The following is a 26,179-nucleotide window of genomic DNA, read 5'->3' as shown; positions in this document are numbered from 1 at the left end:
TAAGGTTGCCTTTTTTTTTTTAATCCCCTAGAAGAGTTTTTAGGGAAAGGGAAATGCTTTGCATCATAGCCCAGCTTTTTAGATTTCCCCACGCACAGCTGTATTCTGAGGACCGTCCGTCAGTGCAAGTTCACACTTAGGTTCGGGGCCCCAGGCTGATAAGCATGTGGATGGTTTCAGAGGGTTTATATGCTTTGAAAAGTACGCCTGATTTACACCTGTCACGGTTATCATCGTGGCTGTGGTGTCTTTGTCCTTCAAAAGTGAGCCAGCACGGGGGTGCCTGACTGGCTCAGTTGGGGGGAGTGTGCGACCCTTGACCTCGAGGACGTGAGTTCAAGCCCCATGGTGGGCATGACGCCTACTGTAAAAAAATGGTAGGGACACGTGGGTGTCAGTTAAGTGTCCAGCTCTTGGTTTCTCGGCTCAGGTCACGATCTCACAGTTAACGGGTTTGAGCCCCACGTTGGGTTCTGCGCTGGCAGCGTGGAGCCTGCTTGGGATTCTCTCTCTCCCTCCCCGCCCCCCCTTTGCCCCTCCCCTGCTCTCCCTCTCTGCCTCTCTCTCAGTTCTCTCTCAAAATAAATGAATAAACTTAAAAAAAAAATTAAAAGTAAAGCAGCAGGGGCAACAAAACCCAAATCCTCTTTGTGCTGAAGCCTGACCGGCTAAGTTGAAAGCAAACGGTGTTTGAGTGCCGTGACGTTTGTGTTCCAGGGTGCAGTAGCCCCGCGCCCGGCCCGGGGAAGGAATGGGAGGAGTACGTGCAGATCCGGTCTCTCGTCGAGAAAATACGGAAAAAACAAAAAGGTACATTTTCTAGAACAGTAATCGTATTTGAATAAAATCGTGGAGGGACTTGGCACAGGTCAGAAAGCTTATGAGGGCAGTGGAGGACCCGGCGTCATTCCTGCCTGCGGAAGGTCACCGCGAAGGGGCCCGGAGTTAGGGAGAGATGCGCTGGGCAGCTGTCCCAGGACCTCTCCCATTTCTGAGGTGTGGCTGCCGGCTTTGGAAGGAGTGAGAATGTTCGGCTGTAGGGGAAAAGTGCTCATATGCAGGGGCTAAGGTGACACGACTTTTGTTTGTCTGTATTATATGAAATCTCTGTTTAGAGCCGTTTTTCTGTAGTGTGTTTCCTTTAGGGTTTGAGGTCGGTACACAATGCCATGAGTGATCAACACACAAATACGCACTAATCGAAGTCAAACAATGAACTCAAACAAATCTTGGTTAAATAAGAGGTGAAGTTATATATCCAAAGCAGTGTTTTTACAGGGTGTGTTCAGCAGGTGTCTTAATGATTCTCAGCCAGCCCGGTGACAGGGCCAAGTGTCAGTTTGAAAAAGCCTATTCAATATGCCTATTGTCTTAGTTCTATAAAGCACAAAAAATAAAAGATTGGTATGCAGGGCCACACGGGAGGTAGCAGGGAAGAACACAAGGAGCCTGCATTTTAAAGGGTGAGAAGAACCTTCTTAGACCCCGTTTTTGTACATTGCCCTGAAAGTGAATCAGAAGAGGGTTTGTTTTTTTATTTGCTCTCCGTGGTGGTAGTTTCATTGCTGTCCTGTGTAATTCTGCGAACCTCCGGGCTTTAGGTTAGATGGTCTCGGGCCCCAGATGGTGACAGGTTCCTTTGTAATGTGTTTATTTGCACCAAGTGGTAGACTGTGCTGATCCTGGTTCACCCAGTGGATAGCTGAACAAGTTTCGTACGTCCTGAGTGTCTGTTGTCAGCAGAATCTGCTAACTACGACTGACACGAAGGTGAGAGCATTCTGAGTTCTCAGCGAAGAGGGACTTCTGTCTGAGAGCGTCCGTACACAGTCGAGTCTCCTGCGTGTCCACAGTGGTGCAGCACGGCCCCCGGCCGTCCTGCTTCACAGACCCAGGGGACCATTGACCGTGTCCCGGTGACGTGACTCCAGGCACCTGGGCTGGACTCCACGCCTTGCTCCTGACGTTTTTGAAGCTCCCGTTCTTCTCCCTTTATTCATCAAGTAGTGGTTCTTCCCGGCTTTGGAAAAAAGCATGGCTCTTCAGGTCTTTGAATATTTCAAGCATGCTGAAAAGGCCAAAAAATAACACAACAACGCCGAAGAATCTCCCACCCAGACTGGATCAGTCCCCCAAGCCGGGTTCCCCCTCCTTCCCACCTGCTGGTCTGACCCTGTCCCTCCCTCCATCCTGTGTTTTGTTTTCATTGTTTTTGAGAAACATGCTGCGGTCAGAGCTTCTGTCGCCTTCCCTTCTTGCCCTCTGGACTTGGTCTTCGCTGAGAATATTTTTCCACTTCACGCATAACCCCATAAAAATACATGGTCGTAAGTGGTATTTTCAAAATTTGCATAAATGGTATCAGGCCACTTGAATTTTTAGAAACACGGTGTTACATTTGTTTTATTTGTGGTGGTACGTACGGTCCACCTCATGCAGATCATTGGACAGAATTGTGCAAGACCGTCTGGTCCTGCGTCCTGAGGACCAGGCCTGTAGCGCCCAGCCCTACACGCGCCTCCTGTGCCCGTGCCAGCTGCCGATTTCTGTCTCCCTGGGAATTTTGCTAAAGCAAAGCTGCGGATGAGACCTGGCACGCTGCACTCGGGGTGGGGGGGCTGCTCTTACGACTGAGGTGGTGAAGCCCCTGCGCCCCCTGCCAGTGCCTCGCCTCCTGCAGCTCCTCAGTCAGCAGTCCTGTGACAGCAAGCGCATCCCTGTAACCGCCAGGGGTCTAGGGGCGTAACGCGCCTCTTTGTCACTGGTCAGGTTATGTACTGGGACTGTTCGGTGATTAGGTTTGTTCTGTTTTTCTTTCCTTGTGATTTCTCCTTTTGCCCGTGTGTTATTTAGAAGTGTCCCATTTAACTTCCAACTATTTGGGGATTTTCGAGATCTTTTCCTTTTGTTGATTTCCAATTTGATTATGCTGTAATCCGAGAACATTGTATGAATTCCGCCTTTTCCAATTTACTGTACTTAAAAAATTTTAAGCCAATCTGTCTATTTTTTAAGCTTTTCTTTTTAAAGTTTTTCACTAAAGCATAACTGACGTGATATCGTATTAGTGTCAGGCGTGTGACATAGGGATTGGATATTCCATACATTACAAAATGGTCACCTCTGTAGGTGTGGTGACCACCTGTCTCTGGTGATGAGTTTTGATTTCAAGATTGGAGCGTTATCACTATTTCCAGTGTGTGTTTTTTTAGTTTCCGAGAGCAGAAGGAATAACCATAGATCCTAAACGTAGCTCTTGTTTTCTAACACATGGAATTGATACAGGTCTGTCTGTTACTTTTGATGGAAAAAGAGAAGACTACTTTCCCGACCTAATGAAGTGGGCCTCTGAAAATGGAGCCTCTGTCGAGGGTTTTGAAATGGTCAACTTCAAAGAAGAGGGCTTTGGTTTGAGAGCAACAAGAGACATCAAGGTGAGTTTTGATCCCTTCTTCCGGGGGGCCCTCCGTGTGCTTGGATTGTGCTGCCGTGCGGGGACGAGACGTGCAGTCAGGTGTCTGGGCTTGCCCTGACCTCTTAGGCGAACAGGCAGCCTACCGCCAGCACTCCGTGACCTGCTGCGGGGTCTCCAGGCTGACCGGGGGCCCGGAAGAGCCTTGCCCGTGTTCGAGGCAGCCCCTTCCTGTCTGTCCTCCCTGGGAGCCGCGCTGCTAACCAGTGACCTGGGGCAAGTCAGTTCATGTTTCAGAGCCTCTGTTAGGAGGTCACAGAACAAGCCTCAAAGGAGTTCGAGACTTGAACGGAAGGATGTGGGCTCAGGTTGGTTAGGAGGGGGAGCCCACAGGGCCTGCGATAGAGTGGCTGTGGGGCGGAGGGCGGGCAGTGTCGGGTGCTTACTGGTTTTCTGGCGAAGGTGACTGAGTGCTTGGTGGTGCCACCTGCTGAAGCCTCACGGCCAGAGCTGAACGGAAAGGAGGAAGGGCAGGACAGTCTGCTCAAAGGGACAAATGCTTTTCCTCTGCTCTGGGTCCTTCCTTCCGGAAGAAGGCAGCAGCTGCACCCCGACATTCCCAGCCTCTCTCTGCCCCTCACTCGCCTCTCTCAGGAGGCATAGCTTAACCTGATGACTTGGGGCGAAGGAGCTGGCCGTGGCCTCTTTCTTGGTGGGAGCCGCTTGCCCACCCTTGCATCCCTTCCGCTGTGCTCTCTCCACTATGTAAGCTTTACAGGGGCAGGCGGCACGTGGGGAGGCCCGTGGGGCTCCAGTTCTGCCTGGAACTAGGTGGGGGAGTCTGTCTAATTCTGGGATTCAGTAGGTGATATTTTGGGTGACCATCTGTTGTAGTCTTGTGTCTCTCTCAGTGGGTTCAGAACGTGCATGGAGGAAGTGACTGTTACTTATTCGGGCCCCTCAAACCTCAGGCAACATTTTTGGTCAAGTTGTAGTTAGCCTTCATTGATACAGTGATACAGCGTAGACTGGTTTATTTGACACTATTAAACGTGTAGTATGTGAATCCTCCCTTGCTCGTTATCCTACCAGCCTTCCAAAGGAAAAAAAAAATCCCAAGGTCTCTTCCTTCATGATGCTTATAATCTATAGTAAGGAAGGAGACACACGGAAACATAGTTAAATGGTTGACATTGGGCGGAGGCCCCTAGTAACCAGGGTGTCGCACAGTCTTCTCTTGCATCAGAGGAGAAACATCATTTGTATAGATGCCACCCCGAGTATCTTAGCTGCGGTCTGTTTTCACTGTGTGCATTTTTTTAAGTTTTATTGAGGCCTAATTGATTAAAAAAACTGCACGTATCTAATGCTTACATTTTGATGGGTTGGACATAAGCATACGCCCATGTCATTACCGCAGTCAGGGCACTGCTATGTGCATGTTTTAAGCAACATGGATACGTATGCAGAACGTACCAAAAAGAGACCTCACGTGCTGGCAAAGGATGAGGTAACGCTTTGGAGAAGAAATTCAGTAAACCAAAACATGTCTTAGGGACTTGTGTGTTTGCTGGTTATCATTGTGCTTTATTTCTATTATTATTATTATTATTTTTTTTTTTTTTTTTTTTTAACATTTATTCATTTTTGAGAGAGAGAGAGAGACGGAGCGTGAGCAGGGTAGGGGCAGAGAAAGAGGGAGACACAGAATCCGAAGCAGGCTCCAGGCTCTGAGCTGTCAGCACAGAGCCCGACGCAGGGCTTGACCCAACAAACTGTGAGATCATGACCTGAACTGAAGTCAGATGCTTCATTGACTGAGCCACCCAGGCGCCCCTCATTGTGCTTCTTAAAGACAAGCATGCAGAGAAAGGAATGTTACTCTGGCCTCAGAAATTCAATGGCAAGAACAATTCATATTGACAGAGTCAAGTTTTTGTTGGAGAGAGAAATTTTTGTTTGTTTTGTTTTTAGAACTTAAAAGTACAGCAAAATGGGGCACCTGGGTGGCTCAGTCGGTTAAGCGGCTGACTTCGGCTCAAGTCACGATCTCGCGGTCCGTGAGTTCGAGCCCCGTGTTGGGCTCTGTGCTGACAACTCAGAGCCTGGAGCCTGTTTCAGATTCTGTGTCTCCCTCTCTCTCTGCCCCTCCCCTGTTCATGCTCTGTCTCTCTCTGTCTCAAAAATAAATAAACGTTAAAAAAAAAAAAATTAAAAAAAAAAAAGTACAGCAAAGAATTAAGAGTTTTGTGTGCCACCCCAAATCGCTATGTTTCCCATAAAGTTGAAAGTCCCATTTTTTATTTGTTTTCTCAGTATGTAAAGTCAGTGTTTCTGTTGGAAGTAGGATTTAAAACCCTGCTTCTATTTGTTCGCACCATAAATGCTTACATTTAAAAACATATTTGATGATTAAAAATGAAGTGCTAATATGCAGCCTTCAATAGTATTTCCTGTGTAATTGGGTTTCTGACCATAGATGAAGTTTGGGCTGACGATTGTTACATGTTTTGATGATTCTATGATTTTCTTATTTTTTTTCCTCCTAGGCAGAAGAATTATTTTTGTGGGTTCCACGAAAATTACTAATGACCGTTGAATCTGCTAAAAATTCAGTATTGGGTGAGAATAATTTCTGACTTGTTCAAGGCAAAGTACAAACGATAAAAATATGAAATTTTATTTTGTAGTTCTAAGGACCGTATTTGGATGTTTTCTCAAACTAGTGAAATAGTCCACCAAATTCATACTGTTTTCCATGCTTTTAATCTTCGGAAGAAAGGTGCATGTTAACTTAAATATTACAAGGCTTTCCGGTTATTTCTGTACCTTGAATATATATTTTGAATGAATACCTTTTAAGGCACTTTGTGGAACTTAACGCTGTTAACGTCTGGGTTAATTCAGGGCCCTTATATTCTCAAGACCGGATTCTTCAAGCTATGGGAAATATCACACTGGCCTTTCATCTGCTGTGTGAGCGAGCCGACCCTAACTCTTTCTGGCAGCCCTACATTCAGACCCTCCCCAGCGAATATGACACTCCTCTCTACTTTGAAGAGGATGAAGTTCGGGACCTTCAGTCCACACAAGCCATACATGATGTCTTCAGCCAGTATAAGAACACAGCCCGGCAGTACGCCTACTTCTATAAGGTCATCCAGGTGAGTGGCTGGTTACCGCTTAAATGTACGTTGAAGAGTGAGAAGGAAAGGGAAATCGATAGCGGAAGTGTTTACTTCACCTTTTATTACGGATGCTTAAACATTGCGCTTTTTAAGTTAAAAGGCGTTGCGATTCCAGTCCACTGTCTCTCTTTGTTCAGAGTATCACTGAAGTACGGTTTGAGTGGATCTGACTTCATCAGTGGCCGGTGTGGATGTAAGCAGTGCTTGTTCCTGGATCAGGAGAGTCACCAAACTTTTCTGAAAAGGAAAGGTTACAGTGGAACTTTAGAAGCTTGAAAATGTATCTAATACGAAAAGGTGCTCCGTGTATAAATTTTCCAAGAAAAGGAAAGGCTCTTTGTGGATTCTCCATGTATATATTCACATGTATTTTACTAAATCATAGTGGCAGTTAATTTACTAATTCATAAAGCTGAGTTTTTGGTGTCTTTCAAAGTGTGCCATATATTAATTTTAATTAGTTCTAAGTGAAAGCGTTCTATAAAAAGGTGTGTAAGGTTGTGAACATTTTTTTTTTTAATTTTTTTTTTTCAACGTTTTTTATTTATTTTTGGGACAGAGAGAGACAGAGCATGAACGGGGGAGGGGCAGAGAGAGAGGGAGACACAGAATCGGAAACAGGCTCCAGGCTCCGAGCCATCAGCCCAGAGCCTGACGCGGGGCTCGAACTCACGGACCGCGAGATCGTGACCTGGCTGAAGTCGGACGCTTAACTGCGCCACCCAGGCGCCCCAAGGTTGTGAACATTTGAATTACACCTGGTTACTCCTTTCTTAGTTTTGGCATTTCAGCTGGCGTTATCTTTCGTTTCCCGTCGAACAGCTGTCCGACAGGTCAGAGTCGGTGTCGTGGTTCCCTCTGGAGCTGAGACGAGGGAGTGACTCTGGCCTCAAGTTTCTCCTTTCTCTGTAGCTTAAGAATTAGCCCCTGGGCCGCAGTACCTGATACGTGGCCAGTGGGGATGCCGCTCAACTTCCTATGTTGTACGAGGGCAGCCCCCAAACAAGGACTTTTCCAACCCCAATGTCAGTAGTGCTACGGTCGAGAAATCTTGCTTTGTGTTTATATATAGAACAAAGCATCTCAAGTACCTATATGATACCAGAGTTCACCATCATTCCTGACTAATGACTGGATGCCTGGGGCCTGCCTGAACAGAAACAACTCCAGCTTTTTAGTGAGATGAACTTGAGCTGAAACCCAGATTCCATATCTCACTTGCTATTTAAATATACTTTGGACATACAGTGAACGAACCTTTGAACAGCACAGTTTGAACGGCGTGGGTCCACTCATACACAGTTCTTTTTGAGAAATACAGCACGGTGTCGTGTCTGTATTTTCTCTCAGGGTTCTGTTCATAACGTTTCCTTTGCTCCAGCTTTATTGTGACAACGCTGTGTGTGTGTGTGTGTGTGTGTGTGTGTGTGTGTGTGTACGTATGTATGTGTGTACACATACACGTATATTTATATATGTACAAATAATGTGTAACCTGCAAAATATATGTTAATCACCTGTTCTTATCAGTGGGACTTCCTGTCAACCGTAGGCTGTTAGCGGTTCAGTTTCGGGGGGAGTCAAAAGTTCTGTGTCGATTTTCGCCTGGGTGAGGGTCAGCACCCCATCGCCTGCATCATTTGGGGGTCAGCCATAGGTGCTTTGCCCCTCTTTGTTTCTGCATCTGTAGGATAGAAGCATGAGCCCCGTTTCTCAGGGTAGCTGATGTCAGGCAGCCGAGGTCGGGCTTCCTCCAGAGCACGCGTGCGGCGCCGGGCCTCGGTGCCTGTGGCCTTAGGAGCACAGTCTCGTCTGGGGAGCACAAAGGACATCTCGGTCGAAGCCCCCGCATCCGGTGCAGCGTGCTGATCGGGGAGGTGCGCTCCGGGGTGGTGCTTTTTGGGGCGTGTGTCTGTGCTCCTGTTTCCTTATCTGTAAATCGGGATAGTGCCGCGCCCGACTGCAGGGTTGCGGAACGAACCACACGCGTTGATCTGTGTGCGGCCCTTGACCCAGCAGCGTTGGCTGCGGAAATTCTCACTCCATTTGTGTCTATTTTGCATCTCGTTCCTTCAGGCCGCGTCGCTCAGTTGTTTCCGTTTTTATTGTTCTAAATTGCTTCTCCCCCACACCTGCCTGCCGTTCCTTCGGTTAGTTCTTCTTAACCTTCTGTCCGGAAGCAGCCCTAGCGGCCACGGATAGTGAGTATTCCCTCAAGACCAGGGACTGCACTCACAGTGACCCATTACAGGCTCAAAATTGAGCTTCAGAGTCTCAGGCTTTTGTCGTCATTGTTGATGACTTTGCTTTCTCGTTGTGAAACACTAACAGTTGACCCAGACGTCTGTGTGTTGGCTCCAGTTTAAAACCCGTGTTAAGTGACGTACCGTCCGTCGAGTCAGGCTGGCGCCGCAGGAAAACGGCCCAGTTTCTCCTGGGACCGTCCGGGCTGCCGTGTGTGCCTGTTCCAGCGGGAGGAGGACGGCTTCGCGTGTGGCGAACACTGTCCTCCCGACCCCGCGGTCAGTCGCGGGACACTCACTTCACGTTAGTAAACCAGACAGTAGAAGGGAGTCACCACGAAGTGGAACTGCGTCCCGATGCGATTTGGTGGGACGGTTCCCAGCGAGCGGTTTTCCTTCAGTGCTGGTTGGAATAGCACAGGCAGCGTGAAAGGGGGGCGAGCGGCCGTGACAGCCAGGAGGGTCCGGCTGCGGGGCGGAGGGTGTCTGCGTAGCTGTCTTTTAAAAAGTGACGCCGTGAGTCTAGCCGCTTTTCTGGCTGTAGAAGGTTCTCGCTGCCCACGGCAGTCTTCGGGATCCACAGGAAACACACACGCTCATGTCGGACTGCTGTGATTTTGTTAGGTCGGGTTTTCTCACCCCAGCGGCAAACCGTGTGTCTTCCTCCTGCTGTTCCAGGGTCAGGTGTGGGGCTTTTGCTCCGTTTGAGGAGATCACTTCATCAGTGCGTTGGCACTCGGGGAGAGGGAGCGAGGAGTGTGTTACATCAGTTCATTGTTAACATTTTTTTTTTTAATGTTTATTTTTGAGAGAGAGACATAGCATGAGCAGGGGAGGGGCAGAGAGAGGAGGAGACACAGAATCCGAAACAGGCCCCCAGGCTCTGAGCTGTCAGCACCCAGCCCGACGTGGGGCTCAAACTCACAGACCGAGAGATCGTGACCTGAGCCCGAAGTCGGTCGCTTAACCGACTGAGCCACCCAGGCGCCCCACCGTTGTTAACATTTTCGTTACAGTGACGTGTCCTTGGTTTTGTTTTGTTGGGCACTGTGGCTCTTAACCTTTTCTGGGTCACGGGAGAACCCTCTTCCCAGAGAAACGTACATACGTTCTATATCACAAACGCTCGTGTACCAATTGAGGGTGTCCAGATTTTCCAGAACCTGATTTGCAGGTTTTAGTTATGGCTTCCCATTTAAAGTTATCTTCCTGTGGCTGGGCATTGACACTGAAACTCATTATTTTTCTTCTGAGCTGACTGCTGGCTTGAAGGTCTGCAGGCCACAGTTCTTGGCCGCTGTCTCCGGGTGCACCAGCAGCGTGAGTGCAAGCATGACATGGTCCTGTGTGTCTCTGCTGATGACCCCCAGTCCCTGGGGGGAAGGGCCCAGAAAAGTGTTGACAGTCGCTTCAGTAGCATGTCTGGCTTCAGGCTCTAGGATGTTAATTCTGAAAGAAAAGCAGCCCTGGTACTAACTTCTGGTAAGTATAAATTCTTTTAGGTAGATTTCTCTGTATTGCAATTTTAATTTTAATGTTTGTCTCTCTGTCTCCTTGGTTGTTGTTGACTAAAAGTCAGAAAAACAACTTCCCATGCTCTTTTCTCGCAGCGTATTTTCTCGGTCAAGGGTTTTTCAGAGCGACCACTTGTTCAGATTACTTTCTGTCTTTAACTTGCTTTAACAGGGTTTGTTCAGAAGTCTTTGTGAGCCTCTGCTGGTTCTCCTCTGCAGAGTCGGGGTGTGGGTTTTCTAGGTTTTTTTTACATTATACTTACATCGTATTCTTGAGATGAGATGTTCAGCATACAGGGTTTTCTTTAGGTGTTCAGCAGGTGGTAGTATGTAACCAGAAGCCTCAGACTCCAGGAGTTGTGAGAGCAGACCTTGTGTGAAGGTGGGAGGCCTGCTGGTGAGGCCTTAACACTGCAGCTCGGTGGTTGAGAAATGTCTACCCAGGCTCAGGGAGCTAAGGTAGGACCCGTGGCTCAGCCAGACACCGGAAAGGGCTTGTGTGGATTGACAGCCCTGAGCACTGGTGAAATTTCTGTCAGTTTGTGAAATGGGGACCAGTGAAGAAGAGAAGATTAGTGGTAGAAGGCAGAACTTGGGATTTTAAGCCATTGCAGGGTTTTTATTTATTTTGAAACTTATTTTTATGATTTTTTTTTTTTTAATTTTAAAGCTTATTTATCTTGAGAGAGAGAGAGAGAGCATGTGCACAAGTTGGGAAGGGGCAGAGAGAGAGGGAGAGAGAGAATCCCAAGCAGGCCCCGCACTGTCCGTGCCCAGCCACAAAATCGCGAGATGGTGACCTGAGCCCAAGTCACACACTTACCCGAGTGAGCCACCCAGGCGCCCCAAAACTGTTGCAGAGGTTTTAAACCTATAAGAATACACCCAGCAGACCGGGGCTTTCCAGAGTTCGGCTCCAAGTTGAGATTTCTGCATGGAAATACGGGACCAGTTTTGTGATAGAAATCACTGGAAAGGGAGGGTTTGGCTTACAATCAGCTCTGACACAATGTAATTGTGTGAAGGTGAAGAGAGCCTATCAGATCTGCCGGAGTTAACACAGATGAACGATAGTCCACATGTGTTGCTGACCCATGCCAGTGAAGAAGAACTGAACAGAGCCTCTGAATGAAGAGTTGGTTTAACTGGCGATCCCATCTAACGGACCCGGCACCGCAGTGCGGGGTGCCAGCTTCTCCTAAGGTTGCTGTCTCGGGACCCGCACGTTTTCCTGTGTTGCCGAGCTCAGATACGGTGTTCGTTCAAGGAGATGCAACTGTGGAGGGTTTAATAGAATAGAGGTTTTATCTAGAAAATGACTGTTTTCCATCGATCCCCTAACCTGTGCGATTTGTCCCACCTCCCCTGGGTCTTGTCTTTTGTGTAGACCAGTTTGAGCGGTTCGGGGGCAGGGATGGAGATGGAGAGACTCCCGTGTGTGCTAACTGCCGCGAACCGTACTTCGGTGCAGTGAGCTTCCCCTGTGTCGGCCTTAAGGCCTCGGGACGGAGTCAGGCGGTCTTAAGTTGGCTCTCTCCCTTGAATAGCCCGCTTCCCCTACCTCACCGGGGCCGCAGTGGCAGAAGATTCTAGCAGTCCTCCTCACGACCTGGCAGGAAACAGAGCCCACCAAGCGGCAGAGGAAGACGTCCCACTCGGTTCTTGGCCTCCCGTGGCTCTTGCGGCTAAAACACACACAGTTGCTTCTCCCGTTGCTCACGGTTTTACCTTGTCTCTGACGGAGGCACACGAGAATTGCACGAGGTGTGAGTTGCCAGACAGGCGTAGCCCGTGTTCTCCTAAAGCTCTCCTCTACTCTTGGAAGCGGATCCCACGCGGGGCCGTCGGGGAGGAGCGTCCGAGTGGAGTGAGCACTAGTTTACTCTGAGGACCCCGATGTCCAGAGACGCTCGGGTGACATCTGTCAGCGCACAGAGCTGCTTGTAGACCTCGGTGTGGATGCGTGTGCTTGAGCAGCGCGGTGAGGGAGCACACGCACGTGGGTTCCTGGAAGTGTGTCCTCTGGAGGCCGAGGCTGTGAGCTGGCGCTTCCCGGGTCGTGCACAGCTTGTGGCTCGCAGGCGATGCGGGGCTCTGCGTGGTCCGCTTCCCCCGCCGTCGGTCCTGCCCCTCCGCCTGGAAACCTGTGTACGAGCCTTCCTTCACGGGCCCGTCCGCCGCCTCCTGACCTTGGAGTCGCTGCCCCGGGTTTTGTTTTGAACCCACGTGTCCTCTCGATTGTTCCATTTTTCAGCTAATGAACGTGTCTCTCTGGTGTGGGAGCTGGCGCACCGGATGGGGACTGGGCTCCCTGGGGATTTAAACGACTTTTCTTTCTAAATGTTTTGTTTTCTAATGTTGTCAAAATGAATGAACTTTCACGCTTACAGAAAAGTTGCATACAAAGCGCAAAGTTGAAAGTGTGGCCGCGGATGGACAGACGGATGGACGGACGCTGCTTCCTGGATACCGTCCTCCTGACCTCGTTCCCACGTATGTGATTTTCCTCAGAGGCTAACGTGTGCCAGATGGGACGTTTTTGTCCTTAGCCGCCTTCATGGCGAAGCCACCCGCGTGGATAGCTGCAGAAGTGAAGAGGGAAGGAAGCGAGTCAGAGGTGATGGTGGGAACAGAGGAGGCCGTTTGACAGGTTTGGAGGTGTCAGATGCCGGTGCAGCGAGTCCATATTTATTCCTTGGCTGCCGTGGTAGCAGACTGGGTAGAGGCCATGGGACACGGAGGGAGAGGATGATTTCCGTTCGCAGGCTGCTCATGTGAGTTGGCTGGGGCCTTTTCCCTTCAGGTGGGTAGTTTCTGTGCCGTGTGCCTCATGGGACTGGCCTGGGGAGGCAGGACAGGGGTGGGGCCGGGCCGAGTGGCTCCTGAACACATGGCAGGAAACCCCGAGCCCAGCTGGTCTCACCTGCTTTCCCCTCCGGGGCTGTTGTCCTTCCAGTTACCTGGGAGGGGGCTGGTCACTCTCCCTTTGCAGGTGTAGAATCCAGATGTGGGGCAGCTGGCCGGATGCTGAGGGCCCTACACCCTGGGCTGGGGTCGGAGCAGATCTGCTAGCCCCACGCCCATGTCCTTGGATCTCTGAAGTTTCTGGTCTTAATTTTGGGACAAAGAAGCAGTTGTTTATTTTTTTATGTTAATTTAATTTTGAGTGGGGCGGGCAGAGAGTAGGGGAGGCAGGATCTGAAGCAAGCTTTGCAGTCTGTGCAGAGCCCGACGTGGGGCTTGAATTTGCAAACCGCGAGATCATGACCTGAGCTGAAGTTGGATGGTTAACCAGCTGAACCACCCAGGTGCCCTAGAAGTGGTCTGTTTTTAAGGGCAGAGCAGTCTTGTTTAAAATCTCCCTTGGGCTATTTTACAGAAAGCTGAGCGAGGCCTGCTGATTTCGAGGCCCCTGCTGGTCAGGCCCATGTGGGGCCTACACAGGGCTCACCTGCTGGCAGTTTTTTCCAGCTGTGGAAAGAAATGCCCCTCCTGCCCTGCCCGCCTCACGCTGTACAGAGAGGTGGGAGATGCTCACTCTCAGAAGAACCCACACCTCTGCCCACTGCTTTCCCTGCAACTGTGAGGAAGCTGGCGGTCCTTTCTTTATTGTTGTCTTGACCGATTCAGTGTTTGTTTAATTTATTTATTCATAATGTTTATTTATTTTTGAGAGAGAGAAAGAGAGCATGAGCAGGGGAGGAGCACAGAGAGAGGGGAACAGAGCCCAACGCGGGGCTCGAACTCATGAACTGTAAGATCATGACCCGAGCCGAAGTCGGACGCTTCACCAACAGAGCAACCCACATGCCCCTTTACGAATTCGTTTTTTAAAGATATTAAGAGATGTGAAAACACTGGAACTTAGGAAATCCGTCCAGGTTTGCATCATCTCTGGAGACTTTCCAGTGCCGTTATAGTCTTTCTTAGAGCCTCTAGCTGTCTTGCTGAAACGTCCTGACCTGTATCCTTGCTGGTTCCCAATAGCTGACCTTGGCTGACCTTGACCATGAATAATTTGTGTCACGTGTGCAAGAGTGTTGTCCTTATTGCGTTCCTCATGTAAGGTTTCTGTTTTGTAAATTATCCGTATTAAACATTTTCATCATTTTCATAAATGAAGGCTGCGAATCTAAATCATCTAAAACTCCAATTTGTTTTTACCTGCGTTCACTTGTTTTGCATATACCGCTAGAGCAGTGCGGGTAGACGTGGACCGCACCTTCCAGAATCCAGTGGTCCTTGTTTCCTGTTTTTTCCAGCTTGAGTTTCAGCAGCCTTTGGGGAACTTGAGAAATGCAGTGCTTTTCTCTCTGCTCATGGTTCTAATTGGGGAGGGCGGTCCTGTCTTGTCGCCGGGAGCATTTCATGCTGTGTCTGTCCAGGAGGAGGCGTGGCAGCCCCAGGCCCCGCATCCTCCTGTAGAAGATCTCGGGTACGAATTTGGCATCCCCCATCTGCCCTGTGTGCTAGTGTCATCCTGTCCTGCCCTTGCCTGTCCCCGCTGACACTTCTCACTGGCAGCCCTCCTCTGGAACCACAGCCTCCCTCCCCTTTCTCATCTGCTTACCTGACTCGGGGTCCTGGGCCCCTTCGGAGATCTTTCACAGTTGCTAATCAGTTAGGAACAGACGTCCAACAAAGGAGGCACGTGGATTGTCCCTGTCTCCTACTTGACACGTCACCCAGGCATCAGCGTGTTCATAGAGGCACCTGCACGGGTAAGGCAGACAGAGCCACAGGCAGGACCTTACATACCCATCCCTGGTGGACTCCGGAAGGAAGGAGAACCAGCATTTGTGGCGTTGCCTGCTGTGTGTCAAGCACCGGGAAGAGAACTTTCTCTCCTGTTATCCTCATGGTGATGAGTCAGGAGCTACTGTCTTCCCCTAAGAATCTGAGACAGAATTAACCAGGCTAGGTTTAGGAGACACTCCCCCAATACCAGGCCCAGGTCACTGTGGTTAAATTCGTGTTTGGAGAGGTTAGAGCCTGAGAGGTTAGAGACAGGGCCTCGCTCTTAAGGTGGTGTTCATTGAGCCCACACTGCTGTGTGCCAGTGGTGGGCCACGGGGCTTGGCGAGCCTCCCCCAGTCCTCATTGTTACCCCATAGCTGGGCATCGTGCCATTTTCCAGGGGAGGAGGCAGGCTGGGAGTGAGAAAGTTGGCCGGACCTGCTGATGGCGAACCCGGATTGAGGCCTCAGTGCACCCCACCCTAGGGGCTGTCCTACTTCCCTCTGTCACTGCAGCCCTGTCCTTCATACCATGTCCCTTCCCTCACCAGCCCGCTTTACCAGCCCTGGCTCTTCCCACTAGTTGGATCAGTAGAACTTTGTGAAATCCGCCCAAGTTTAAAAACAAGCCTCAAAAAAAAAAAAAAAAAATTCTTGAAAGCTGCTTTTTCTCCTCAGCCCCCCAAGGTCTATATTTGTAAATTCCCTAACCTCTGGGACAGGATTTTGGGGCTTTCTCTTCTGCGTGCTGGAAGACGAGACTTGCTTGTGTTTCTGACCTGGGATAAGTGCCCAGGGGAGTGAACACATTGTGACCACGCTTGTGGGTTGACGTTACCCTCCCAGGCTCCATTCCTGCCCTGCAGGACTGTGCTGTGTGTGATTTCCTGACGATCGGAATGGTTTGGGACGCAGCCGCCGCATGGCCGCTGTTGGTATCGTCATCTACTCTCCAGGAAGACAACAGAACCAGTAGAGTGCGCACGTGTGTAGAGGAAGAGATTTATTTTAAGGAACTGGCTCGTGTAGTTATGGAGGCTGGCAACTCCAGAATTGACAGGAGGGACCAGCAGGGGGAGACCCTGCAAGGAGCCGATGCTGCAGCTCAGGTCCAAAGGCTGTGGGATTCCCTCTTGCTTGGGGAAGGTCAGTCAGCCTGTGTTCTGTTCCGGCCGTCAGCTGATTGGATGAGGCCCACCCGTGTTAGGAAGGGCACTCTGCCGTTTTTACTCATAGTCCGCCGATTTGCATGTTAGTCTCATCCAGAAACAGCCTTATGGAAGCATCCGGCATAACCAAATACCTGGGCACCGTGGCCCAGCCAAGTTGTCACATGAAATGAGCCACCGCGGTGAGCATGCTGTTGGTCTCTCTCTCGGCACTTGTCCCCGTCTGTGCTTGCTCTCGTATTTGTGTCTTCCTCTGGAGCACGAGCTTCACGGGGAGGGACCTCTGTCTCTCGGGTGCCACGTGGCACTGCTGTCAGCACCGCGCCCGCCACAGAGGAGTCTCGGGCAGGGCTCGCTGGGCAGGGGAGCCGCTTGCCTGCCTTGCGGGTCTCCACGTGTCAGGCGCGTGTGGCCAGGGCCCCCGGGGGCCGGTGAGGCGCCAATACCTCAGCCTGTCTTCTCTCCCCAAGCCGTGTGCCTGCGGAGCCGCGCCATCCTTGCAGCGACAGCCTTTTCTAGTTTGCCCGGAGGTCCCTGGCGGGCAGTCTTGTCCCTGCTGGGCCAAGTGCCGATCCCGAGTACAACCCCACATTCCTCACGCTGCTTGAGGCACGACCTGGCCGTGTGTGTCCTCCTAGCCTTTCTTTCTCTGGCTTCCAAGAGGTGAAGTTTGCAGTGAAGGAAGGGCTTATTAGATCCTCCGCGTTTAGCAGATGGAGTCTAGCAGCTCTCCAGATAACTGGTTTATATTCTTTTGGGTGGTTGTGTTTTTCTCTGTTAAGAAAAAAAAAAAAGGACTTTCTGTCTTCCCTGGAAGGTTGGGCAGGGTGAAGTAAGTACACCCCCCAACACCGTCAGCTTCTGTTTTCGTATCGTCCTCACCCGACGCTTGCCTCCTGGCCACTAGGCTCAGGTTCTCTGCTGGTAGACACTGGGCCCCTTTTCTTCCCCTTCTTACTGGATCTTTGCTTATGTAGCCCCCCCCCCGCCGCCGTGTTCCCCGGTGAGTCTCTCCAGCCAGGGCCTCCGGGCCGCGCCGAGCCTCACAGTTGCTGTGTTACTGCAGTGAATTCCTCCTCCTCCGGTCCGCTCGTTAGCGTGGAGACAGCTGAGACCAGTGTGTTCTTCCCGACGCTCTTGCTGAGGGTTTTCCCCCCAGAAGTTACCGGGTGTCCCCTGCCCCCCCCCCCCCCCGACTCACATATGACCATAGCAGGGTGCCCGGTGATGATCAGCCACGTTAGGTCTGAGTTACACGTTTGGAGAGCTGGTTACGTTAGGCCCCCCGCCGGGTTCTTTTGTTGTCGTGCTCGGTCACACATTTTGATTTGGGTAGTTTTCCCTTCTACAAGTCAACTTTATGCTTTTCAGCTGAAAAGAAAACGTTCTAAATGTTAGTGGTCGAAAACAGCACAGGTACCGTGTTTATCTTTGTGTTGACTCTTGTCAGGAAAAAAAATAGTTAAGTATTTTTTAAGTAAGTCAAATACCTATTTGAAATACTTGTTGATCGTAATGGAGTCTTACTGAATGCCTGGGTCTCAAGTTCAGTGGTAGGTGCTGTAAGGAGATAGAAAAGTAATATGAGATCCTTGCCTTTTCAAAGTTTATGGTAGAGATAGGAGGGACACAACTGGCGGGAAACATTGAAGAACCAAAACAGTAAACTGAGGCAGTGACTGCTGTCTGAGCTCTAGGGTGCCTGGGGGCAGTCAGGTGGCTGTGGCTCGAAAGGCAGAATTGTCTGGTTGAGGGAAATGCTGTCAGAGAAGGTCTGGGCTTGGGGGCGAGCAGGGCATGCGCAGAGGGGCCCGAGAAGGCAGCCCGAGCCTGCAGAGGCCACAGCCCTGGAATGGCGGGAAGTCACTGTGGATTTGTGGGGACCAGCTCCCAGAAATCTGACACATGAATCTCCCTGAGGTCTGTAGCTCCTGTGGCTCAGGCCAATGTGGGACGAGATGGCTGTGGCTTTAGCAAGTCTGTTTATGTCACACCTGCTCAAGTCACTCCAACTCCCCGAGCCCCAGTTTCCACAATGATGGCCTAGCCCGTCTCACAGATTTGTAGGTGTGGCTGAGGTATCGGCAGACATAAGTGGGTTTTTAAAATGCAAGCCTTGCTGTTGGTGTCATTAGGCAGGAGCTGGGCTTGAGCGCCCTTCAGGGATGTCGTGAAGGAAATTTCCTGCACTGGGTGTAACAGGCAAGAAGATGAAATAGAAAGGCCTGTTCACAGGAGCTGGGGTGGAGGGCACAGCAGAGAGGCGTAGGGAGAGACAGAAGGAGGTAGAGCACGAGGCCAGAGATGTGGCAGGAGCCAGGCTTGAGGGCCGTCGGCAGGCTTTGGGGTTTGTGTCCTCACCTGCTGAGGGGCCACCGCCGCCGTGCCTGGGTTCGCTCGCTTGCTGAAAGAGAACTTGAGAAGCGGGGAGGCCTGAGGGACGCGAGAAGTATTTAGAGGTAAGAATCGATGGCATCTGGTGACACGCTGGGTGTGGGGAGTGGGGAGACAGGTCGTTACGGACGATCACGGAATACCCTGGTTCTAGATGTCCCTTCTCCTCCTCGCCCCGAGACCGACTCTCCCCCTCCCTCTCTCTATTTCTAACTTCTGTGCGTAGGAAAGACACGTTTGATCCTACACTTCTAGCTTCTTTTAACTCGTTTGAGCTGAAGACACACCAGAAGTGACCTTGTATCCGAGTTTTCTGTCCAGACGGGTTTATTTTGTCCTTTGGAATGTGTATTTCAAGCAGAAATCTTTTGTATGCAGAAGTCAAGCCTGGAGCAAATTTTTATTGTGCAATTATAAGCCGTGAAAGTGAAGGTTTTAATGGAACTGCTCACCCAACCTTAACCATGGGGGCCCACACGCAGCAGCATATCTAAAGGGAAAGCTGTCAGAACAGCAGCTTTCAATTTAAATATATCAGGGATTTCAAGACCGATTCTAATGAGTTTTAAAATCTTTGTGTCAGCCTCGTGTTTTTTCTTTAAATGCTGTGAAGTCATTTAAAATTAATAAGCCGGTTTTTATTTGGCAGCGTTTACATCAGAAACGCTACCATCGGCTCTGAAGTCGCTGCTCTTCTGTGGTCTCGTCATTCATCTAAAGGGAATTAGTAGCCGTGGTTTCTCGAACCGGTAGAACATCAGCTTCCTGTTTGTGGGCGAGTAGACTTACCTGACAGACCATGTAGAGCTAGCTGCTATGTCTGAATACTGACACCGTCACTGAACCGTCACCTGCAAAGTGGTGACAGACGAAGTTTCCAGTAAATGTGGCCGTGGAGCGGGGACTCGCGGACAGCGCTCCACAGCCGAGGAAGATCTGTCGGGAAGTCAGTCTCCTCGCACGGGCACCACCTCTCCCCCACGAGAGGTCTCTCCGGATCTTGGCCTTCTCTTTCCGGCAGTTGTCACATGTTACCAGGTGCCACCGAGACGCAGGAGCACCTGTTAGTGCTGCTGGGCCATACGGAGCTCACAACGCAGTTTCTGCTTTCAAGGAGCTTCTGGCCTGGTGGAAAACCCGGTCAGGACACTGATGAATAGTAGTTGGGGGGGCGGGGGGGGGGGCGGCCCAGAGGCAAGGGAAACAGCAGGAAAAGGCGGGGAGGGGTCAGGAGAGGCTTCACAGAGGTGGGATGGCACCTGACCCTGAAGACAGGCCAGGAGTTTGCCGGGTTGAAGGCCAAGGGCGCAGCCTAGCCACTGGGCATGCAGGAGCGTGAGGTGCTGGGGGAAGGGAAGGGAAGGTGGAGGGACAGGCTGGAAGGGGGGGGGGGGGCCCAGCCCTCGGCATCTGCATGACGCACAGCTCCAGGCGACCCGCACAACAGCCCTGCTGGGCCTGCTCGCTTCTGTTCCCATTTGCCAGGGGAGGAAGTCAAGGCCGATTTGCTGGTGGGTCTGTCCTCCGTCTTCAGTTCATACATGATTACGAGTTTAATCATTCTGGCACGCCAGAACTGAGGTTCAGGTCCGACTCGAAGTATCTCCTCTCCTCTTTGTGCTGGCTGCACCTTATAACCACGGGAGATGGTCACTTGTCCCATAAAGTCTTCCTGAGTACCAACTGCTCGGTGAATCTGACCTGTATTTCAGCAGGAGCTGTTGAAGCGTTTTAAGCAGCAGATGGTGTTCTCAGGAGCCCCGCTAGAAGGGAAGCGCCACAGAGGCAGGGTTTGGCCTTTGTTGTTCAAGTAACCAGACCAGTGAGCGGGGTCACACGGGAAGAATTCCGTCACCAGCTGCTGGACGGGAAGTCCGCTCCTGTGTGTGGGGCCAAGAGGAGGCAGTGCCTGAGTTTGCAGGGTCAGCACTTTCGACACAATTCTGGGCTTTCTCTCCAGTGTGTGGGTAGGCACTGCGTTCTCGGAGAGGTTGCTCTAGGTTTTAAAGCATCATAAGACAGGACAATGGACCACATCGGATCTGCATCAAGAAAAAGGCATTCCAAGCCAAGCTTACTGACTTTTTAATTTAAAGGGGTACTCTGGGTGGCTCAGTCAGCTAAGATCTGATGCTTAATCTAAGACTGAGCCACTCGGGTGCCCCACAGATTCGTATTTCTTGAAAAGAAGCTCCCCTGTCACTGCCCTTTGGGTCCCGAGGTGTGTCTCAGGTGAGGTACGGAACGTGCTGCTGGCCTGTGGTGGTTCTTCCAGTGCAGTGAACCCCCGGGTGACTGTCCCTTCGAGGCACCTGCGGGCACAGAAGGCACACACTCAGCTCTGTTCTCTCCTCAGTCCCTAGTTCACAAGCTAGCGGGGGAAATAAGATAGATAGGGAAAGCTAAATGACAATACAACATTAGAGCGACAGTTGATGGCAATAGCAGGATTTCGCTAGTTGGTATAGGCTCAGTTACCTAAATTCTAGGGGAAAGTTGCTAAGAGAACTTCAGAGGCAGGGAAGATTCTTATGACTGAAGAGTTGACCACACCAAAAATATGACCACACATTAAAGGCAGTAAAAGTCAATAATAGCTCCACACGTTGAACATTATAAACTTTTTAAAATAAGATTTATGTATGGTCTCCTCAGACATTGTACGTGGCAAGTAATAGAAGAAGGTAAAAGTTAACCTGTATCTGAATTGCTGAATTATTGTAATCGTGAGTAGGCATTTGACTATCGGTTATTCTCGTAAATGGCTAACATTAATTACAGAATAAATATATCAGAATAGAAAAAACAGAATAGAAAAAAAGGATCGGGACATTTGTAGTAAAGACAAGTAGTTTGGGTAATTTTCTGTTGATTCTTCGTTTAATTGAGATTCAACTTACACATGTAAGGTGCACGTGTATTCAGTATCCGTTAGGCTTTGTCCTAAGTGACCACAGCTGAGACTGCGCTGTGGCAGGTGTCTGGGTTGCAGGAAAGCCCCCTGGTGTCCTTTCCCAGGTGGCACCCATAACCGCCCTCTTCCAGAGGCAACGCTGGTCCGACTCTGTCCCCACAGCTGAGTTGGTGTGTCTGTTAAGCCTCTACAGGTCGCGTCGAGCGGTGCTTTTGCTCAGCGTGATGTCTGGGAGACTCCTCACAGTGCTTAGCTGCAGTCCCTTTCCTTTTTTTTTTTTTAATTAAAAAAATTTTTTTTAATGTTGGTTTACTTTTTAAGACAGAGAGAGGTAGGGAGGGAGGGAGGCCGTGAGTGTGGGAGGGGCAGAGAGAGAGAGGGAGACACAGAATCGGAAGCAGGCTCCAGGTTCTGAGCCATCAGCCCAGAGCCCGACGCGGGGCCCGAACTCATGGACCGCGAGATCGTGACCTGAGCCGAAGTCGGACACCCAACTGATTGAGCCACCCAGGCATTTCCCCCCCACCCCATCCCCAGTCCCTTTCTTAATAAAAGCCTTTGATGATCAGAGTTCTTAACTGTAACAAAGTCAAGTGTATCAGTTTTTCAAATACGCTTTTTTTGCATCCCTTTAATGAACTCTTTGCCTAGCCCAGGGGTTCCCCGCCCTCAGGGGACAGAGACAATTTGGCTGTCACCGCTGGGCCAGGGATGCTGCTATCTGCACAACGCCCAGGACAGCCCACAGCCAGGGATGATGTGGCGTGAGAGGTCACTGCCGCTTTCAGGTGGGGCACCTTGGCTAGCACGGCACCATGAAGATGCTCTTGTACGTGTGCTTCTAGAAGCTTTCTGGCTTCACCTGTCACATGTAGCCCAGGGCCCACCTCTCCTTAGCTCTTGTGTATGTGAGGAGAAGAATTTGAGAGGAATCTAGATTCTTCCACATCTGTGTCCCTAGCCTTTGATTTAGAACAAAACTCAGTACGTTATCAGGAGCTTTATACAGACATATGAACATATGGAACCAAAGTTTTGGTAGTTGGTGGCCCAAAAGCAGTACTGGGGGCATGAAAGTAATGGCCTGGCATCTGCAGAAAATGGAAAAATTTTCCCCTTCTGATCTGATTAGTGAGAACTTGATTCGAGCTTTGTCGTTGTTGTTACTTTTTAACTGTCCGGTTACAGCTGTAATGAAAACTCCACACAAAAGGTGCCGTTCAGAAAATAATTTGACTTGAAAGTGTGCTGTTTATATCCGACCCGTACCTGGTTCTTTGCATGTAAGTGTCGTGGTCAACTAGACATTTGCCAGACAGAAGGGGATTTGTTACTTGTTCCCACCGTGCTTCCGTTGTATGGCCCCTCGTCACATCTTCCATAAGCTGAGCGCATAGATACACAGACGTTTTAGGATGGTCGGGAGACAAAGTACTTCCCGAAATGGTGTGCACAGCTCTTCTTGAACAGGATGGCAGCGTGGAAGGGTGGCTGGAGAACCCTGCCCGTGTTTAATGGTCCTGCCGGCTATGTTCATCGCATTCTGACACTAAAATCTAATGTTTAGGCACACGTGGCTGTGGCGTGGTCAGATGGGGACAGATCCCCTTGTCCAGAATGTGTTGTGGGATGGTAACCGCTCGTTGGTTGAAACGGGCTCTGGCAAGGGGTCGGTTGATCTAGGGTTAGAGCCTCAGATCTTACTTCAGAATCCTTAAAAATAGGGGTTCCTGGGTGGCTTAGTCGGTTGAGCATCCAACTCTTGATCGTGGCTCAGGTCATGATCCCAGAGTCACGAGATCGAGCCCCGTGTTGGGCCGCTTGCTGGGCACGCAGCCTGCTTCAGATTCTGTTTTTCTCCCTTGCCCCTTTCCCCTGCTTGTGCTCTCTTGGTCTAAAATAAAGTAAAGCAATCATTAAAAACACACGTTGCTCTTTGGAGACACCGCTCGTTCCCCTTTTACTACACTTGTGTGTGCTGTGCCCTAGAAAGCGCAAGGTTTAGAATCCGCCCTTGGGTCTGAGTCACAGCTCCGCCTCTGAGTAACCCAAGAGTTGACAGTCACTCAGCCTCGGTTTCCTCTATCTGGTTCTGGTGGCACCAGTCGCTGCCTTATGTTGGGACTGGGCAGAGTAAAGGCGAAGCGGAGGAACGCTTCATGAGGTAGAAATCTTCATGTAACGGAAGGTACCCGTGGGCCCACCCACTTTCCAAGAAATTTCTCACTACGGTATGTATTGTGTCTGTATAGAGACAGCACTTGGGGTGGTCAGGTGAATGGATCGAGAGGCTCCTCCTCTTCCTAGGTGGGGGCCTGGGCCATAGTTCATCTGTAAAATCCGGCAGTACCTATCTTACAGGGTGACTGCGGTGCTGAGAGGTTCTAGCTGTAAAACGTCGAGGCCATCTGATGTGCCTGGCACACACTAGGTGCTCAATAAACATTAGTTATTATTGTTACTGTGACTGTTAGAGTTGATTTGGGTAAGCGTGTCCTGCCTCAGTAGCACTTTTCCGCGTATACTGACCCGTCTGCTGCAGGCTGGTGATTAGCTCTCGAGATGCAAAGTTTTGGTCATCGGCACTGTGAAGGTGAGTGGAGGTCACGGGTCACGGACGTGTGAGCCAGACACACAGCCTGTCCTGCCTCCTCACTGGGGAGCCCACTCAGGGATGGGACTGTCCGTCGATGTCACCTGCTCAGTCTTACCAGTCGCCTTAACAGGGCCATTCAGAGCCCCTGGAGGGCTGAGAACACCTTCGGTTTTGTCTCCCCAGCTCCTAGCCTGATGTTTGGCTTCTAGTAAATGTCTGTTGAATAAATTTTCATTATTTGCAGGTCACGTCCAAAACTATACTTGAGATCCTGAGGAGAAAGCAGTGTGGCGAGGGTCTTTGGCCATGGTGTCAGAGACCTTTTTGACTTTTTTTTTTTTAAGTGAAATTGTTTTTAAAATTGTGAACCATACATAGGTATAAGAGAAAACATTAGCTTCACAGCTTAAGGAGGAAGATTAAAGCTTTGTGGTTGGTGGGGTTTCAGTGACCCAGAAGCCTCAAGTGGGCAGATCCGGACGAAGATGGGGCCAGAAAGCCTAGTGGGAAATGCAGCTTCTCCCAGACTGGGTTTTGCCGTCATTCACACGCACGTGCACACGCAGAGCAGGGAGAGGTTTAATCAGAGAGCAGAGATCTTTCCTACTCTCTCCCTCGGTGGCAGCAGCAGTAAACCTGGGTCCCGAAGTCCGCTCGAGCATGAGTCACCTGGGGAGGCTCGTCACAGACCGTGCTTCCTGGCCTCCACGCTGGCCTGTAGGTGTCGACTGAGGGCCCGGATGCAGCACACGGGGACACAGTGTCCTGGGCTGCGGGACCTCCGGGAAGCGCCTTCCGGAAGCCGGGCGCTTACTGTTGGAGCCTGTCTGGAGCATCTCACAACTTCTTTATGCTCTGCAATTTTCATCTGCTTCAGAGGAAGAAGCAGGCGTACGGGACTAGAGAGACTAAAATAAATTCATGGGCCTAGAAGGCAGGCCTTATGGAGGCCTTCAGATTGGCTGGTTTTCATAAGCACTTTGGAAATTGAAGAGACTCAGAGGGTTTGTCTGTGGATTTGGTGCCGCCGAAGCCTATCGGCGTAGAAGCAACTGTCTGTCACGTTTTAGCTGCTCATGTCTTTATTCAGAACAGCCAGCCTGCGATTCGGAGAACGTGGATATCTCCGAAAGCTATGCATTTGGGATTGAAATAGAGTATTCGCTCTCGGGTGATGGAGTGGACGCTGAGCATAGGCGGGGACAGCAACGGGGACGAGAGATTCTATCACAGCGTTAACGATGATCGTGAAACGGACCAAATGCCCCTTATCGTGAGCAAAGTCTCCTGCCTCCCAACTGAAGAGAACGGACGTGTGTCCTTCCTGGAGTTTCCTCGGCTTCTATCTGCCCTTCTCAAAATTTCCCCTGACGTGCACTTACCCTCTCTGTCCTCACTTTTCTCTCCTTGTCCAGACCACCCCTTTCACGTGTGCCCACGCGGGTGTCATGCCCTGTGTGTCTTCGTTCCATTGCTTACTCCCCCCACCCTGTGCTGCTGCTTCTGTTTTTCCTGCAAACATGTTCATTTCTCTTTACCTGAAAGGTCACTAACATTTGCCGAGTGCCTGGGTCCCGGAGTGAAGATGCCACGGACCCGAGGCACAGCCAAACCACGGTGGACGTACGGCGAGCGAGAATAAAGCTTGGCTTTTCTAACCCACTGAGATTTCAAAGACATTTGCTACTACAGGGAATCCCAGCCTGTCCTGACTGACACAGTGTGTATACGCTTGTGTGAATTTTTTGCAGAAGTCAGGCCTGGCCCACATTTGTTTGTTTGAGGCTTAAAACAGCGCACATTCCTTATCTCAGTTCCTGTGAGCAGGAATCCAGGTGTGGCCTCGCTGGGCCCTCTGTTTCGAGTCTCTCCCAGGCCGGGTCTCATCCGAAGGCTCGTCTCCAAAAGATCTGCGTCCAAGCTCACCACGTGACTGGCGGTGGCCAGTTTCTGTTTCGGGGCCTCGGTTCCTTGCTGGCAGTTGGTCGGGGGCTGCTTTTGGTCTTTGCCGTC

At 50.5% G+C, this 26,179-nt stretch overlaps 1 protein-coding gene and 1 long non-coding RNA gene across 3 annotated transcripts in view; one reads left to right on the top strand and one right to left on the bottom strand.

Annotated features, from left to right (window-relative positions):
• SETD3 (SET domain containing 3, actin histidine methyltransferase) overlaps positions 1–26,179 on the top strand; it is an 80,945-nt gene that overhangs the window by 16,547 nt on the left and 38,219 nt on the right. For both annotated transcript variants that reach the window (XR_006219083.1, XM_042990504.1), the window contains exons 3-6: positions 718–810; positions 3,286–3,434; positions 5,962–6,034; positions 6,320–6,576. Coding sequence is in view for 1 of the 2 variants with exons in the window: in XM_042990504.1 (XP_042846438.1) it covers positions 718–810; positions 3,286–3,434; positions 5,962–6,034; positions 6,320–6,576 (572 nt within the window). In the remaining variant the exon portion in view is untranslated. The remainder of the gene's footprint in view (positions 1–717; positions 811–3,285; positions 3,435–5,961; positions 6,035–6,319; positions 6,577–26,179) is intronic.
• On the bottom strand, positions 6,645–15,411 carry LOC122239703. Its single transcript, XR_006219084.1, has 2 exons — positions 14,928–15,411; positions 6,645–6,837 (listed from the first exon to the last, which is right to left on the bottom strand). It is a non-coding gene; the product is annotated as an uncharacterized LOC122239703 (long non-coding RNA).

Source organism: Panthera tigris, chromosome B3 (genome assembly GCF_018350195.1).
Source record: "Panthera tigris isolate Pti1 chromosome B3, P.tigris_Pti1_mat1.1, whole genome shotgun sequence".
NCBI classification, from domain to species: domain Eukaryota; kingdom Metazoa; phylum Chordata; class Mammalia; order Carnivora; family Felidae; genus Panthera; species Panthera tigris.
The sequence above is the reverse complement of the archived record's forward strand: the minus strand, read 5'-3'. Positions and strand labels throughout refer to the sequence as shown.